The sequence below is a fragment of the Pleurodeles waltl genome, chromosome 12, assembly GCF_031143425.1.
Source record: "Pleurodeles waltl isolate 20211129_DDA chromosome 12, aPleWal1.hap1.20221129, whole genome shotgun sequence".
Classification (NCBI taxonomy): domain Eukaryota; kingdom Metazoa; phylum Chordata; class Amphibia; order Caudata; family Salamandridae; genus Pleurodeles; species Pleurodeles waltl.
This window is the reverse complement of record NC_090451.1, coordinates 329261335-329279852: the sequence shown is the minus strand read 5'-3', so window position 1 is coordinate 329279852 and position 18518 is coordinate 329261335. Positions and strand designations below refer to the sequence as shown.

Here is an 18518-nt window from a genome sequence, read left to right as displayed (position 1 = left end):
TATCACATAAAGTGATGTTTGGTCATCCCTTCTTGTTCATTTATCTGTTCAGGTGTCTCCACATTTTGCTTCTGCACACCACCAAATACAGCATTGGCCAGTTAATCTGCCCTTTTCAGCTATTGGCTTCCTTCATTATGATTGTAGGTAGATGTGCACAAACTAAACGCTCTCAAAGTAGTCCACTTTAGTGTCCAGTCTCTAAGCCAGTCTGCACTATTGTTTCTGCATTAATTTTGAGATTTGTTTGTTAGCTTTTTTGCGGTGGGTAATTGTTTAGTTAATTTGATTTGTAAACCTATGCATTTATTACTTTTACACTTATAATGGCTGTATATATTTGAAAAACAAATACGAAAACAATCACAGGCTTGCTAAAGCCAGATCAATTTGCTTTGGCAACTCTTGTTCATAGAGTTTCTCATATGATTCTTAGTGCATTTGTATGTGTTTCTTACAGGAACCATGGGGAATATGTATGGCGACAGAAGGAAAAGCTAATGCAAGGCGTGCTTTAGTAAAGTCATTCTGTTTTTTTTGGGAGTTCTTCTAGAATTGCTGTGTGACCATCTAAGAAGTATATACAAAACGTGGACATGGTAGCAGCTACTAGGAAATCACTGGGTGGTTTGTGCTTTAGAAAGTTGTCCTGTAGGCAATTAGCAAAACCGCTATTTAGACTGGTACTTTCTTATGAAAAGACATAACATTAAAAGATTAAGGATGACTGCTGTTGCTATTAATTGACAAAGTTTTAAAATTATAAATACAGGAAGACTTGTTGAGGCAAGTGGAAACTAAGTCTTGCAAAGATAGCTGGAATCTGGGTTAACTATGTGCAATGATGCGATAATGTGCAGTGCATGGTGTAAATTCTTTTTTTTCTCCTGTGTTTAGCTTGCGGGACAATAAAATCTCTGACAAAGGAATTGCCAGACTCCTTGATCAAGCTCTTCACTGGCAGAACTTTCAGAAACTAGCGTAAGTAACCCCAGCAGAAAAGTGTGATTGGTGCTTATATATGTGTTTCAAATTCAGTTCTTAATTTGAGGTGGGACCAATAGGCACTAATTTTTCTGTAACATACTTTGATCCAGGTCAAGATAGATAAAAACACAAGAGGGGGGAAAGAAGGCGGAAGAGACAGAGAAACAGTGACAAAGGGAGAAGCAGGGAATAAAAATAACCTGCAAGAGTGAGAAGAGGGCACAGAGTGTCTGGTAGTGGATTAAAGAGGCATGAGGTGGATTCAAGACTACAGAGTTTGTATTCAGTGCCCTAACATTCAATGGTGCTGGCTGCAGGCTTCTGAACAACATTTTTGGCACAACACATATTCTTTTACAATTTAAGCACTGTTTATATTAAAATAAATATATGTTCGATGGCATCTGTTGCTGCAGATACACATGTTGTGCACAGTCCGCCATCTGGTGTTGGGTCGGAGTGTTAAAGTTGTTTTTCTTCGAAGAAGTCTTTCGAGTCACGAGACCGAGGGACTCCTCCTCTTTGCTTCCATTGCGCATGGGCGTCGGCTCCATCTTAGATTGTTTTTTTTCCGCCCTCGGGTTCGGACGTGTTCCTTTTCGCTCCGGGTTTCGGGACGGAAAGATAGTCAAAACTTCGAAAAACAACGTCGGTATTGTTTCGCTCGGGATCGGGATAGTTAGAATCGACACCGAATCGTGAAGAGCTCCGGTAGCCCTTCGGGGTAATTTCGATCCCCCGTCGGGGCCTGGTCGGCCCGACCGCGTGTAACATCGACACCGATGGAACGGACCCCGTTCCGATTCTGTCCTAAATGCCACAATAAATTTCCATATACGGACCAACATTTGGTCTGTAACTTGTGCCTCTCACCCGAGCACAAAGAAGAAACTTGTGAGGCCTGTCGTGCGTTCCGGTCCCGAAAAACGCTCCGTGACCGTCGAGCCAGAAGATTACAGATGGCGTCCACGCCGACAGAACGCCGAGAGTTCGAGGAACAAGGAGAAGAGGAGGAAGCCTTCTCCATCCATGAATCGGACTCGGATGAATTAGACGTCGACGAAACTGTGAGTAAGACGTTGAAAAGCACACAGCACAAGAAAACAGACAAGGCCCAGGGGACGCCACTGCTAACTGGCCATGGCTCAACCCATAAAGGTGACCGTCCATCGGCACCGAAAAAGGCCGGACTGGTGCCCAGAACGTCCGACTCGGGTCGAGACACAGGCACGCAACATTCTCGGGACCGAGAAAGTGTTGCCGAAAAGGATCGACGCCGAGAAGGCGGAGCCGACGCTGCTCGACGCAGAGACAGCGGCACCGAGGATGATCGACGCCGAGAAGGCTCGACTCCGAAAAAGAAGAGATTCGCCTCGAAGCCGAAAACAAAAAAAGACAGTTTCGGTGCCAAAACAACCAGCAACCGAACCCACTACCGGCTCATATTCAGAGGAACAATCATTGCCCTCTCAAATGCGTAAACACAGGTTTGAAGAGGAGTTACAGACTACTGATGTAGACCATACACAAAAGAGGATCTTCATCCAGAGTGGAACAGGGAAGATTAGCACTCTTCCACCAATCAGGAGAAAAAGGAGACTAGAGTTCCAAACTGAACAACTAACACCACAAGCAAAGGTGGCAAAGAAAGCAACTCCGCCACCCTCTCCTCCACCTGTAACTCAGATATCACCGGCACAAACTCCGTCGCATTCACCGGCTCACACCACCATGAGCCAAGATGACCAAGATGCTTGGGACCTATACGACGCCCCAGTGTCAGACAATAGTCCAGAGTCATACCCTACCAAGCCCTCACCACCAAAGGACAGCACAGCGTATGCGCAGGTGGTAGCTAGGGCAGCAGAATTCCACAACGTGTCGTTACACACAGAACCTGTCGAGGATGACTTCCTTTTTAACACCCTCTCCTCCACCCATAGCAACTACCAAAGCCTGCCTATGCTTCCAGGAATGCTAAGGCATGCAAAGCAAATCTTCAAAGACCCTGTCAAGAGTAGAGCGATCACTCCGAGGGTAGAGAAAAAATATAAAGCACCTCCCACAGACCCTGCTTTTATCACCTCTCAACTGCCACCAGACTCAGTCGTGGTAGGAGCAGCTCGCAAAAGAGCCAATTCCCACACATCGGGCGATGCACCACCCCCGGATAAGGAAAGCCGAAAATTCGACGCAGCTGGGAAAAGAGTCGCTGTACAAGCTGCAAGCCAGTGGCGCATCGCAAACTCTCAGGCGCTCCTAGCGCGTTATGACAGAGCCCATTGGGACGAGATGCAGCATCTCATCGAGCATCTACCCAAAGAATTTCAAAAGCGGGCAAAACAGGTGGTTGAGGAGGGACAAAACATCTCCAATAACCAAATACGCTCCTCTATGGATGCAGCGGACACAGCTGCAAGGACAATAAACACTGCAGTAACCATCAGAAGGCACGCATGGTTACGCACGTCTGGCTTTAAACCAGAAATACAGCAAGCAGTACTCAATATGCCGTTCAACGAACAACAATTGTTCGGACCAGAGGTTGACACGGCGATTGAGAAGCTGAAAAAGGACACTGACACAGCCAAGGCCATGGGCGCGCTCTACTCCCCGCAAAGCAGAGGCACTTTCGGCACCTTCCGTAAAACAACCTTCAGAGGGGGGTTTCGGGGTCAGGCCACACAAGCCAGCACCTCACAATCAACACCGTCTACCTACCAGGGACAGTACCAAAGGGGAGGTTTTCGAGGCCAGTACAGAGGGGGACAATTCCCGAGAAACCGGGGAAAATTTCAAAGCCCCAAAACCCCAACAACCAAACAGTGACTTACAAGTCACTCAACCCCTCCACATAACACCAGTGGGGGAAAGACTAAGTCAGTTTTATCAATCGTGGGTGGATATAACAACAGACACTTGGGTCTTAGCAATTATCCAACATGGTTATTGCATAGAATTTCTACAGATACCTCCAAATATCCCACCAAAAACACAAAAAATGTCAAAACAGCATTTAGACCTCCTAGAAATAGAAGTTCAAGCACTACTGCAAAAAGAAGCAATAGAACTGGTACCATGTACAGAAATAAACACAGGAGTCTATTCACTGTACTTTCTAATACCCAAAAAGGACAAAACACTGAGGCCAATCTTAGATCTCAGAATACTAAACACCTACATCAAATCAGACCACTTTCACATGGTCACGCTACAGGAGGTGTTACCACTGCTAAAGCAACAAGATTACATGACAATCTTAGATCTCAAAGACGCGTATTTCCACATACCGATACACCCTTTGCACAGGAAATACCTAAGGTTTGTATTCAAGGGAATACACTATCAATTCAAAGTCTTACCGTTCGGTATAACGACCGCATCAAGAGTATTTACCAAATGCCTAGCAGTAGTAGCCGCACACATCAGAAGGCAGCAAATACACGTATTCCCGTATCTAGACGATTGGCTAATCAAGACCAACTCGCTAGCAAAGTGTTCACAACACACAGAGTATGTCATACAAACCCTCTACAAACTCGGGTTCTCCCTCAACTACAAAAAATCACACATTGTGCCGTGCAAAATACAGCACTACTTAGGAGCGGTAATCAACACAACAAAAGGATTAGCCACTCCGAGTCCACAAAGGGTTCAAAATTTTCACAAGGTCGTACAGGCCATGTATCCAACACTAAAAATACAGGCAAAAGTGGTTTTAAAACTCCTAGGCATGATGTCCTCATGCATAGCCATTGTCCCAAACGCAAGACTGCACATGAGGCCCTTACAACAGTGCCTAGCATCACAATGGTCACATGCACAGGGTCACCTTCTAGATCTGGTGTTGATAGACCGCCAAACATACATCTCGCTTCTATGGTGGAACAGTACAAATTTAAACAAAGGGCGGCCGTTCCAAGACCCAGTGCCACAATACGTAATAACAACAGATGCTTCCATGACAGGGTGGGGAGCACACCTCGATCACCACAGCATCCAAGGACAATGGGACGTACATCAAACAAAACTGCATATAAATCACCTCGAATTACTAGCAGTATTCCTGGCGCTAAAAGCATTTCAACCCATCATAACCCACAAATACGTTCTTGTCAAAACAGACAACATGACAACAATGTATTACCTAAACAAGCAAGGGGGAACACACTCGACACAGCTATGTCTCCTAGCACAAAAGATATGGCAATGGGCAATTCACAACCACATTCGCCTAATAGCACAGTTTATTCCAGGGATACAAAATCAACTAGCAGACAGTCTCTCTCGAGATCACCAACAGGTCCACGAATGGGAGATTCACCCCCAAATCCTAAACACTTACTTCAAACTTTGGGGTACACCGCAAATAGACCTATTTGCAACAAAAGAGAACGCAAAATGCCAAAACTTCGCATCCAGGTACCCACACAGACAGTCTCAAGGCAATGCCCTATGGATGAACTGGTCAGGGAAATTTGCATACGCTTTTCCCCCTCTCCCTCTCCTTCCATATCTAGTAAACAAATTGAGTCAAAACAAACTCAAACTCATATTAATAGCACCAACATGCGCAAGACAACCTTGGTACACAACACTACTAGACCTGTCAGTAGTACCACACGTCAAGTTACCCAACAGGCCAGATCTGTTAACACAACACAAACAGCAGATCAGGCATCCAAACCCAGCATCGCTCAATCTAGCAATCTGGCTCCTGAAATCCTAGAATTCGGACATTTAAACCTCACTCAAGAATGTATGGAAGTCATAAAACAAGCTAGAAGACCATCCACTAGACACTGCTATGCAAGCAAATGGAAAAGGTTTGTTTGCTACTGCCATAATAATCAAGTTCATCCATTACACGCATCCCCAAAAGATGTAGTGGGATACTTACTACACTTACAAAAGTCAAATCTAGCCTTCTCTTCCATTAAAATACACCTTGCAGCAATATCTGCATACCTGCAGATTACCCATTCAACTTCATTGTTTAGGATACCGGTCATTAAAGCATTTATGGAGGGCCTAAGAAGAATAATACCACCAAGAACACCACCTGTTCCTTCATGGAACCTTAACATCGTCTTGACAAGACTCATGGGACCACCTTTTGAACCCATGCATTCTTGCGAAATACAATTCTTAACCTGGAAAGTTGCATTTCTCATTGCCATCACATCTCTAAGAAGAGTAAGTGAAATTCAGGCGTTTACAATACAAGAACCTTTTATCCAAATACACAAAAATAAGGTTGTACTAAGAACCAATCCTAAATTCCTACCAAAGGTTATTTCACCGTTCCACTTAAATCAAACGGTAGAGTTACCAGTGTTCTTCCCACAGCCAGACTCAGTAGCTGAAAGGGCACTACATACATTAGATGTCAAAAGAGCACTAATGTACTACATCGACAGAACAAAGGAGGTTAGGAAAACAAAACAACTGTTTATTGCATTTCAAAAACCTCATACAGGAAACCCAATATCAAAACAAGGTATAGCTAGATGGATAGTTAAGTGCATCCAAACCAGCTATCTTAAAGCAAAGAGACAACTGCCCATTACACCAAGGGCACACTCAACCAGAAAAAAAAGGCGCTACCATGGCATTCCTAGGAAATATTCCAATGCACGAAATATGTAAGGCAGCCACATGGTCCACGCCTCACACATTTACTAAACACTACTGTGTAGACGTGCTATCCGCACAACAAGCCACAGTAGGTCAAGCCGTACTAAGAACTTTGTTTCAGACTACTTCCACTCCTACAGGCTGAGCCACCGCTTTTGGGGAGATAACTGCTTACTAGTCTATGCACAACATGTGTATCTGCAGCAACAGATGCCATCGAACTGAAAATGTCACTTACCCAGTGTACATCTGTTCGTGGCATTGGTCGCTGCAGATTCACATGTGCCCACCCGCCTCCCCGGGAGCCTGTAGCCGTTGGAAGTTATCTTCAACATTTGTACATTTGTATATATATATATTACTTAACCTTAACTTGTACATACTTATTCATTCCATTGCATGGGCACTATTACTAACACACACAACTCCTACCTCACCCTCTGCGGGGAAAACAATCTAAGATGGAGCCGACGCCCATGCGCAATGGAAGCAAAGAGGAGGAGTCCCTCGGTCTCGTGACTCGAAAGACTTCTTCGAAGAAAAACAACTTGTAACACTCCGACCCAACACCAGATGGCGGACTGTGCACAACATGTGAATCTGCAGCGACTAATGCCACGAACAGATGTACACTGGGTAAGTGACATTTTCAATGCTGTCCAAGGCTATTAATTACTGTATCACAAAGAGTGGTTCTATTGGGTTCACTTGATATGAGAAGAAATGTTTTTCACACACAATGAAAATTCTTCAATACCACCTAGAGGGAAATGGAAGAGCAAATAACAATTTAGAAAAACATTGCACCAATCGTATTTACAATGATTAACACAGAGGTGCTCCGTGAAAAAGTGCAACAATGCTTGTGCAATGTAAAGGTGATCTGAAAAAACTATAGATCAGGACAATTCACAATCATTGTATATGAAAGCCTGATTAAAACAACATTTTCCATGAGGACAATACACTTGGGTCAAGCTCTTTTAGATTTTCAAAGACTGTCTGAGCTCAAATCAGTCCCATTGATCCAGGCAAAATTGGTACATTTGTTGACGTTTCGGTCGCCAGGAAAATTCTGTCTGCTGTTTCAATAGAGGGTCTCCTTCAGGACAATAAGAATGAACACTCTACATGTCAAATTATTCAGTAATGTTCTGTGTGTGCGTGTGGGGGAAAAAACAAAACAGTAATGACATTAAAAAAACAGGAAGGAAGGGCTCAACAAAATTATCCAGAGGTTAGACAAAATGCCATAATGAAGTAAAGGAAAATAAATCCTTAAAATAAATCAAAGGCATGTAGATTCTAAACCTACAAAGGTTCGGAAGGCAAATATTAGACTAAGAAGGCTCAAGTTCGGTAATGTGGAAAACCATGTCTGAATTTCATCAATGCGTGTATGTCAGGGCAGACCTACGGGTAAAAAAAAAATGATGCTTTCAAAAAGTCAAATCACCCAAAGAATGAACGGGGAAGGCTGATGCACACAAATAAGGACTGACCAAGAGAAGCACTAAATGGTCACAGTCGATGTCCAGTTAGTCACATTCAACTAGAAAAATGGGTTAATCATAAGGGAATAATTACTAAAACTAGCTATAACAGACGATGATGAACACAATAAAGAACTGACTTGGTAATGCTTATTTCTTTACTTCATTAGTAACCAAGAGAGCTTCTTATGAGCACAGCAATGGGTCACGCAGAGATAAAGGATCGGACAGATCTATTCGTATGTGTGCATGAGGGCCTACAAACAGATGGCGGTCTGTAGGTTAGAGTACTAAAGCAGCTTTGGGTTTTATTACCAGATAGGCCTTTCTAATATTTAGTGCTTCAAGCTAGCATTGGCCATGGATTAGTTCCACACAAACATTGAGCTACAGAAGTCTGGGGATTTTGGCTAAATGCCCCAATTAGCAATGATCATGGCCTTGAAACACAATCCTCCTCATAAAAATTCAGTGAAGAGACCTTATGAAGTGTGGAAATGGTCCACACCTTGCTTTCATATGGTAATCTCCAAGCTTTCTTTTATCAAGGGCTATTTTTCGCAAGTTATTTTGCTTCTATTTTATCTGTGACTATGAAGAAAAATTTTAAATCAAATATAAATTCCTCAAGAAACAGATACTTTTTAAAATTTTCACTAAGGTCAGAGACAGGGCCCTACTTCATAACACCTACATTTTATGCACAAAATAGTTGAGCTGCGGTAGAACTATTATGAACTTAGTTTGAGTTAATTTTTTAAGTAATGCTCCTTCACAATATAACATCATGCATCCCAATAAAGCCACCTCACCTGTGATTGTCTCATTTGCTGTTTTTAACAGTTTTGTTTTATTTATTGGAACATTACACATTTGCAAGCACAGAGACCAAATCTGTGGGCATAACCCATTAGTGTACTTAGTCTACCCAATCTTTAGTTAAAATTGGGTTGTGTGTTCTGTGTTGAGATATTTGGAAGGGGGCTTTCAGACAGGAGAAGAGAGAAATGACACCTATATCTGTGTATGAAGCACCATGGTGATGGTTCATAAAAATATATTATCTCAGTGCCCTTCCTTTTTTTTTCATTTTCAGACTGTTGTTTTGGGTGTTAAGCCTATAGCTAGATTACTACAAAGACATGCAGCTTGGACAATTGATTGCCCTGGGATTTTAGTTATTCCTTAATGTTCATAATTTATTTAACTCGTTTGTTTAAAAAAAAATAGGAGATGGGTACGAAGAACTCACAAATAGTTTGGACATTGGCGCATCACCAAGATACTACTGCCATCTTCACCTTCCTTTAAATTAATTCAATGTTTGCAGGTTTGAAGTATTACACCCCTGTGCCCACCAAACCCTGACCGGTAAGCCACACATCCTAATAGTGACGTCTTGAAGTAGCTCCCAAACAAAGTGGGGCCACTACTTATTTTGGGCAGCAATTAGTGTATTATAATTTTGGATTACCGCACACTGTAGTGGACCACTGACATGGTGTTAATTACTTATTTTATCAGTGTTGGAAAATGGGTTATTGGTAGGGCAGGTAGGTACCTACACCTAGCAACAAGCCACAAACCTCCACAAAAGTACAGTTAGGTCTCAGTAAATTAATCCCAGCTCTGCCCTTGGTAGCTTGGCATCGAGCGTCAAGGCTTAATTTAGGAGACAAAGTGTAAAGCATTCAGATATCACAAAACAGTAATTAAATAAAACACAGGAAACAGTTTAAAAATCCAAAACCAATTTATAAAAATAGCTTATATTTTTATCTTTAAAATGACACAAAAACGATTAAAATCGGTTCAGGGGAACCGGAGATATGAATTTTTAAAGTATTATTATTTTCTAGCGCTTAGAAACAAAAAGCGCCAATCGGGTCATCTGGTTGCACCAGGACCGGGGCAAAGTCAAACTTTCAGGCCGACCGCGATGGAGCCCTGCTCGGCTACAGGTCGCGGGAGGCCTCGGTTAAAAAGTTACCTTCTGACTTAGTCTTTATTTTGAAGTTTTTCTTCACCGGGACGAACCTGCCAGTTGGATCCGACCTCCTGGAGCCCTTGTCCGGATACGCGAAGTCGGTTTCCTCGGTGGTGATTTTTACCTTCGGACTTAGTCGTTTTTTCGAGATGAAAATCCTTCGACCGGGGTAAACCTGGATCTTGATCCGACGTCCGTGGAGCCCTTCTCGGATACGATGGCTGGAAGGTCCCGGTCAACTTTTTACGTTCGGACTTAGTCTCTTTTTTGGATGTTTTTCTTTACCGGGACGAACCACGAAGTCAGGCCGGGTCGCGGTTGAGGCAAGCCGGCTAGAATTTCCGCGTCGGGTCGGTCACTTTATGGAGCTTTTTTTCAAAAATTCTCCAATCTTTTCCAAACTTCTGGGGCTTCACCCAGATGTTCTTTTAAGGTTCTTTTGGGGTCCACAGCTCACCCCAAGGGTCCAGAAGTTCTGTGATGGTCCTTGGGGGGTGCGGACTTCAACTCCCAGAATGCACCTAGCGCAAACTCATTTTTGGCCACTGAACAGTGGTCAGCTGGTCGCTTTCTTCAGGAGTTGGTGCAGGGGACTCTGGTTTAGCAATTTTTCACCTGTAGCAAACAGGGAGTCCCTCCTTGAACCAGTTGAAGCCAGGCAAAGTCCTTCTTGTGGTGAAGCCCAAGTGTGCAGCTGGTGCAGTCCTTCTGAGTGCAAGGTCCAGGTGCAGGCCAGGGGTCCAGCAGGGCAGTCCTTCTTCTTTAGTTCCTTTCTTGTTGAATTCTGGAGGGGATCTGAGGCGTGGGTGCAGGTCTGCCAGTTTTATCCTTGCTCCTGGGTGAAAAGCAGGGGGGCCCAAGTTCTCCAATCAGGGACAGGGTCGTCCCCCTGTGATGACCACTTCCTGGGAAGTGTGGCAAAAATCCATCCCAGAAGGCAACAGTCTCTAAAAATCCAAAATGGATGAATCTGATTTTTGGAGGAGAGATCTGGCTGAGCCCACCCACTGGTGTGGCTAAAAATCATAAACACACCCCTCTCCTGCCCTCTCCTAATCTAATCAAGGGGGCACCTAGCTGTCTGGGGTTGCAGGATGTGGGGGTGTTGCTGGGTGCTCCAGATGTCCTTCTCTGCCTTTGAAGACCAGTTTGGCAGCCCTCCCCCTTCCTGCCTCACCATCTGCTGAGGGGAGATTCTCTCCCCCAAGCACATTCCTTTGTGTGAAGTCAGGCCACTTCACACCTCATTAAAGTAGCCTGGCAGAAGCTGCTGCAGGCTGGCCAATCAGAGCACAGCAGCAAAAACAATGCAGAGCTGAAATTGGCAACTTTTTAGGTAAAGTCTAAACTTTTTACCTGCACTAGTTATATTAAATCCAACAACTGGAAGTTGGGGGATTTATTATAACAATCAATTTGATACCAAATTCTTGGTATGTAACATTTAAGGGGACTTTAAAATTTAAAATAAAGTCTGCCCATTCTAGCCTATGAAGGCCATTTACTTCAATGAGGGAAAAACGAATTTGGCTGTTTTTACCTCACCAGGGCTTATAAATCTATTTTTATAAAGTCCCTGCTTATAGTTACATGGCACCCAGCCCTAGGGGCACATAGGGCACACCTTAGGGGTGACTTATATGTAAAAATAAGATAGTTGAAGGCTTTGGAAGTACCTTTAATTACAAAGTCGAATTTGCATTTAACTTTAATTTAAAAGCAGCCAGCAAGGCAGGCTTGCTTTTAAAATGACACTGGGCACCTCAGCAATGCACCTAGGTGTGCACCACCTATGCTGTGGTCCCTAAACCTACATGCCCTACTATATACTAGGGACTTATAGGTAGGTTAACTTAGCCAATTATAATTAGCCTAATTTGCATATCCATTTTACACAGAGCACAGGCCCTGGGACTGGTTAGCAGTACCCAGGGCACCATCAGAGTCAGGAAAACACCAGCATAAAGTGGAAAATGGGGACAAAAAGTTAGGGGGCCTCTGCAATCAGCCCCAGTTTCTCACAATCAGGAAGCTGATATATGTGATAGTAAATAAATTATTTGTGGAACAGGCATGAAGCAGACATTCAGGGTGAAGTATCAAGACTAATAGCATTGTAGTGTCGCGCCCGTAGAATAACGGGACTGCGGGCACTACCAACAGTAGAAATGTTGTAGGGGTGTTGCCACGGCAACCCCTACTGGTATTGTTACATTGGTTGAGCCCTAGCTCACGTGAGCTAGTAAAAATAAAGGGCTGGCAGTGACGTCAGGGAGCAGGGGAAGAAGGCTGCAACGGAGACTGCTCCCACCGTAGCTGCGCAGCAGTGAAAATCACACCGGTGTACCGTGTGGTTTATTTAGCGCGCGGCGCCGGTGATTAGAACACGACACTGGCGACGAGGACGGGCGCTGCCCGCCTGTGAAAGGAGGCCAAGCACGGTGCTCGTGCCTCGACCACACCCACGTGGCGAGGCGGCCGTGCATGAAAAATAAGGCACCAGTCGTGACCCCCAACAAAGGAAGACCTCCACACGCGAGGCACACCTGCCGGTAAGATCGCCGGCCCTCTAATTTAGGCCACGACCCCCCCCAAAAAAGAGCAAACAAAACACATACAACGAAGGGCAAAGCTGTGTATGCCTCGCCCAAAAGCAGTATTTAAAGGCACAGAGAAAAATTAAGAGACAGTAAAGCATTTAAAGGAGAAAAAAAATTAAGAGACAGTAAACAGAGTTTCAGCTGTACACACCACAACCTAAGGAGAGAGACAGTCAAAATAAAATAAAACAAGTAATACAAAATGAATATGGTACCCCCCATTGAGCCATTCATAGTGGAAGGTGCCCCATCCACACAGGCAGCGCGATGGAATGAATGGGTGGAGCGTCTCATGTTTTATTTCAAAGCCACAAAAACGGACAATGCGCAAAAACGAGTAATGGTGGTACACCTAGGAGGGAAAGACATATACCGCATAGCGAAAACAATAAACGAAGCAGAGCCAAAGACGCATCTCACACTCATTGCAGTGCTCCGAACGCACTTTACACCCATGTTCAATGTGGACTATGAAAGATTCATTTTTCGACAAGCTCGACAGTCTGCTGATGAATCCATTGATATGTTCTACCTGAGACTGAAGGAGCTTGCGGCCACATGTGCATTCCACAGTGAGAATGATGAAATTAGAGGTCAAATCATACAGGGCTGTGCGTCCTCCAAATTAAGAGAACGGATCCTTGAAGAGTCAGGGCGACCCTTACAAGACATTCTCACAATGGGGAGAACCAAAGAGCCATCAAAGGCAAGAGTGTCCCATATGGAATCAGCTCTTCAGAACCCAATCAAGATGGAGCAGGTAGTAGCAGTAATAGGAGCGTCCTCCAAGCCAAAGACACAAAAGACACTATCATCGACTAAAACATGTGGAAGGTGCGGAGGGACAAACCACCCCCTTATCAACTGCCCTGCCAAAGGAAAGAAATGTGTAGGGTGTGGAAAATTTAATCATTTCATCAAAGTATGTAGAACGACGAGGGGCACAAATACTCAAACCACAGTAAACACGGCTATAGAGACACAACCCAGAGGCAGTGACATGGATGATGATGAGGAAGGAGTACAAATAGTCCACTCAATCTTCACCATCAGTACGGCCATAAGTCGGCAGAGAAAACTTCCCCAGGGTCAAATACAGGTAGCTGGATGCCCAGTGCACGTCATAATAGACACTGGAGCGTCCATTAACATCATTGCACAAGTGACGTACCAGAAGCTAAACTCAATTCCACCCCTCATACCGACACAGGTCAGAGTGTTTGCACATGGTCAAGTGCGACCGCTGACGATGAAAGTAAAGTTTTGTGCTATGGTATCTCACGGATCTCAAGAAATCGAAGCCTACATCTATGTAGCGGAGGAAGGACAGCGAACGTCACTAGGTGCCACACCGCAGAAGCCCTAGGCATCGTCACCTTAACTTTTGTGGTATACATGGAGTCCCTGAGTGACATATTAGAGTCCTACGCTCATTTTTTTGAAGGCATAGGGTGTCTAAGAAACAAAGAAATCACGCTACACATCGACAAGTCAGTTCAACCTATAGCTTTAAGACACAGAAGGATAGCGTTTCACTTACGCCCCCTAGTGGAGAAGGAACTATGCAAGTTAGAATCGGCAGGAGTCATAGAGAAAGTGGAGGGCCCAACACCATGGGTATCTCCGATTGTAGTAGCCAAAAAACCCAAACAACCTGGAGAAGTCAGGATCTGTGTTGATATGAGACTGCCAAATGTAGCCATAAAAAGAGAACAACACATTACACCAACCATCGATGACCTAATAGGAGAACTCAGTTAAGCCAGATGGTTTTCGAAACTGGACCTCAGATCAGGGTACCACCAACTAGTCCTAGCAGAGGAGTCCAGGTATATCACAACATTCTCTACCCATATTGGACTCCGCCGCTACAAGAGGCTGAACTTCGGGATTTCAAGTGCAGCTTAAGTCTTCCAAAACACAATAAGAGAGTTGCTAATAGACTTGAAAGGTGTTATAAATGTCAGTGATGACATCCTCGTGTTCGCCAAAACCATCCAGGAACACCACGACATTCTCAAAAGAGTTCTCCAGCGGATCTATGAGTCGGGACTTACCCTCCATAGAGAAAAATGTGAGTTTCTCAAAGAAACAATACAATTCTTCGGATACACCTTATCGTCACGAGGCGTTGCCACTGACCCGGAAAAGGTGATAGACATCAAAAATGCCAAACCCCCGACGACCGTAACTGGAGTCCGAAGTTTTCTAGGCATGGTAAACTACTGTGGCTGTTTTATAAAGAACCTCACGTCACTGACTCAACCGTTGAGAGACCTCACGAAAACGACATCAACATGGTCTTGGGGTCCTGAACAGGAACGTGCTTTCCAAGCAACAAAGGAAGCGTTGTCGGACGACACCATCCTACGATATTTTGATCCCCGGCGAGAAACATCCATCGCAGTAGATGCCAGCCCAACAGGGCTAGGAGCCGTGCTCCTCCAGAAAGTCAATGAGGAAGATTGGGCCCCGGTTGCATATGCGAGCCGCTCACTAACTGAGACAGAGAGAAGATATTCTCAGATTGAGCGAGAAGCAATTGCAATCCATTGGGGATGTAAACACTTCCACCTATATGTTTATGGATACCCATTTACTGTCACCACAGATCACAAACCCTTAATACCACTCGTCCAAGGCACAGCATCCAAGCCACCACCACGCATTGAAAAGTGGATGCTTCAATTGCAGGAATACAATTGAGTGGAGTATCGCCCAGGATCAAACAACCCAGCAGGCTACCTCTCAAGGCACTCCAGACCTGCCACTCGGAGAGAAGAACGCGAAGCTCTTGAGAACGAAGAATACATCAAATGCGAAGCCAAGCGATCACGACCACTACCCATCACGATGGACACAATAAGACAAGCCACAGAATCAGATGACAACCTCCAAAGAGCCATTCAGCTGATACAGAACAATAACTGGCGCACTGGACCGAAACAGTGGCAGTCCCTAACCCCGGAGTCGAGGATGGTTATGGAAGGACTACACCGGGTGAGGCAAGAACTAACTGTCGGTGAAGACAGATGTCTCCTCGGAGATCAGACTCGTGATCCCATCCAGCCTCACGAGTAGTCGTTCAGCTATCACATGCTGGTCACCAAGGGATGGTGAAGACGAAGAACAGATTGAGGACCAAGGTGTGGTTCCCACAGATGGACAAAAGGGTAGAGGAGTTAATACGGTCGTGCCACTGGTGCCAAGCGACTTGAACTCCCAACACCCCAGTCCCTATTGAGACTGAGGAACGACTCCATAAACCGTGGGTGTCAACGAGCCTTGACTTTGGGAGCCTGCCCAGTGGAGATCATCTGATGGTCATGATTGATGATTACTCCCTGTACCCCGAGGTAGAAATAGTTAGAACCTTGACAGCATCCGAAATCATATCAAAGATGGAAAAAATATTTGCATCCCATGGGCTAGTGTAAGAGGTCAAGACTGACAATGGGCCACCGTTTCATGGGAGTGAATTCGGAGAATACCTACGGTCCCTGGGCATTAAGCACAGAAAGATAACTCCTCGCTGGCCTCAAGCCAACGGGGAAGTAGAAAGATTTATGAGGACACTAAATAAAGTGGTTCGGATTGAAGAATGAAGCAATAGAGAGAGCTATTTACTCTTTCCTCCGTGATTACCGTTTGACGCCACACTCTACCACTGGAGTAGCTCCTGGCCATATATCGATGGGGCGAATTGTGACTGATGTCATACCCCATCATGAGTCCTGGAAGCCCAGCCCCATAAATGAAAGAAAAAAATATGCCAAGAGGAAAAACTCAAATGATGGAACAAACAGGTGTAGGAGAGCGCGTCATTCGGACATACAAGAAGGAGACGCCGTGCTCATAAAAGACCGATTCCCGGGAAGCAAGTTTTGTCTTCCGTTTGAACACAAGCCGTGGATAGTCACCAGCCATCAAGGATCGATGATTGTGGCAAAGCGAGGCCCTGAGCATGTGGCGCGGAATGTATCATGGTTTAAGAGATTCCACGCTCCCTCCGAAGTCCCCAGTGCCAGTCCAGGACATAGCCCCTTAACAACCGAAAGGGATGAGGCTGAAGAGGATGAAGAACTAGAGCACCGTTTGAGTGATCCTGCTCCTGAGAATATGGAACGTGTCTGTGACAGACAAGACAATGACTCTGACACTAACCCAAGAGACCCCGTTTCACGAGGAGGTAGAGATCTCCGGTCGAGATACCACCTGAGAAGCAATCCTGCGCCCTCTACGATGCTGCGTGACTTCCTAGTATAAGTCAATGGAGCTAAGTCGTTAATTAATATTGTTCTACCATCGTGGTGTTATGTTTCATTTATTTGTTGTTATCTGTTATTTGTTGTTAAATTTTGGGAGGGATGTAGTGTCGCGCCCGTAGAATAACGGGACTGCGGGCACTACCAACAGTAGAAATGTTGTAGGGGTGTTGCCACGGCAACCCCTACTGGTATTGTTACATTGGCTGAGCTCTAGCTCACGCGAGCTAGTAAAATAAAGGGCTGGCAGTGACGTCAGGGAGCCGGAGAAGAAGGTTGCGACGGAGACGGCTCCCTCCGTAGCTGCGCAGCAGTGAAAATCACACTGGTGTACTGCGTGGTTTATTTAGCGCGTGGCGCCGGTGATTAGACCATGACAAGCATAAAGCCCCTTGGTCTCGATTCCCAAAGGCAATGTCAGGCACGTTATATGTAGATCTCCTTTAGTTGTGCAGATTCCTTGTTTTTCTGACAAAACACAGGGGTCTGGGTAAAAATCTAAGCAATTATTTTAAAAGAAAAATTTGCAAAAGGGCAAATCGCAAATAGGTTAAAAGATAGTAATGTCCCAACAACAGAGGATTAAGTCATCTCTTCAAGAAAATCATATGAACATCAATATAAAAACGGCACAGAAAATGTAGGAACATACCGGGGTAAAAAGTGCCATGATGTCCTAGGCTAGTACACACCTATAAATATAGACATCGGAATTAAAAAGCGACATGTAAATATACGCAGAACGAGCCACACAGCAAGCTCCAGAAAGCTTGCCAAACTATTTCCCTGCTAGCTTTCTTAATTTCAAAGCTGCGGAAATAAATGTATAATTCATCATTTGTAGGAGTTGGAGCAAGGCTGGTCTACAGCTTCTGATATTCAAGCTTATCAGCAAGGATATTAAGAATTTCCTTCCGGTTCTGCATATAAGTTACAATAGAACATAAAATGTAACATAGACTGTGCAGTACTTGAGTCACAGGGACAAGGTTCAAGAACAGATTTTGAATAAGCATTACTAGAGTAAGATACTAAAAAGTGAGCAATATTGAACCTAAATCTCACCAGATAAAACCTTTGGTGAGGCTGAAGTGGAAACTGCAGATAAAGTTTGATGTACTATGTGGTCACTAGTGGCAGATACCCCTCCTCCCTTATACCCTTCACAGAGGCCTTTCTATGTTTTTCAGCAAGCCAAGGAGATCAGACGTCTAGGGACAGATAACATATTATGAGGACTAGCAAAAGAGTAGGGTCTCCCTAGTTCAACAAATAGTTCCCTCACAAAACCAAGCCATGTAATACTGGACGCATAATCGAGACAGATAATCATTAATTATCTCCCAGCTAAGTAAGGTCTCTTGTTTACTTCATATTGGATGCCATAGCATAATGGGGGCAAGTCTGATACAGTCTTCCACCGGACGGAGGCCTAATCCCGTCTGACATAAATAGCTAGAAAGGCTGTTGGGTACAGTCAGAAGCTGTCTCAAAAACACATTTTCTTTGGATTGCAGATTCAGAATATCACTGTAGCCCCATAATCTAG

The 18518-nt window shown here is 44.6% G+C and overlaps 1 protein-coding gene across 4 annotated transcripts in view; it reads left to right on the top strand.

The window, feature by feature from the left end:
• The window catches only part of NOD2 (nucleotide binding oligomerization domain containing 2), a 302117-nt gene that overhangs the window by 178458 nt on the left and 105141 nt on the right, over positions 1–18518 (top strand). For all 4 annotated transcript variants that reach the window (XM_069216441.1, XM_069216437.1, XM_069216439.1 and 1 more), the window contains one exon: positions 898–981. In XM_069216441.1, coding sequence (XP_069072542.1) covers positions 898–981 — 84 coding nt within the window. The remainder of the gene's footprint in view (positions 1–897; positions 982–18518) is intronic.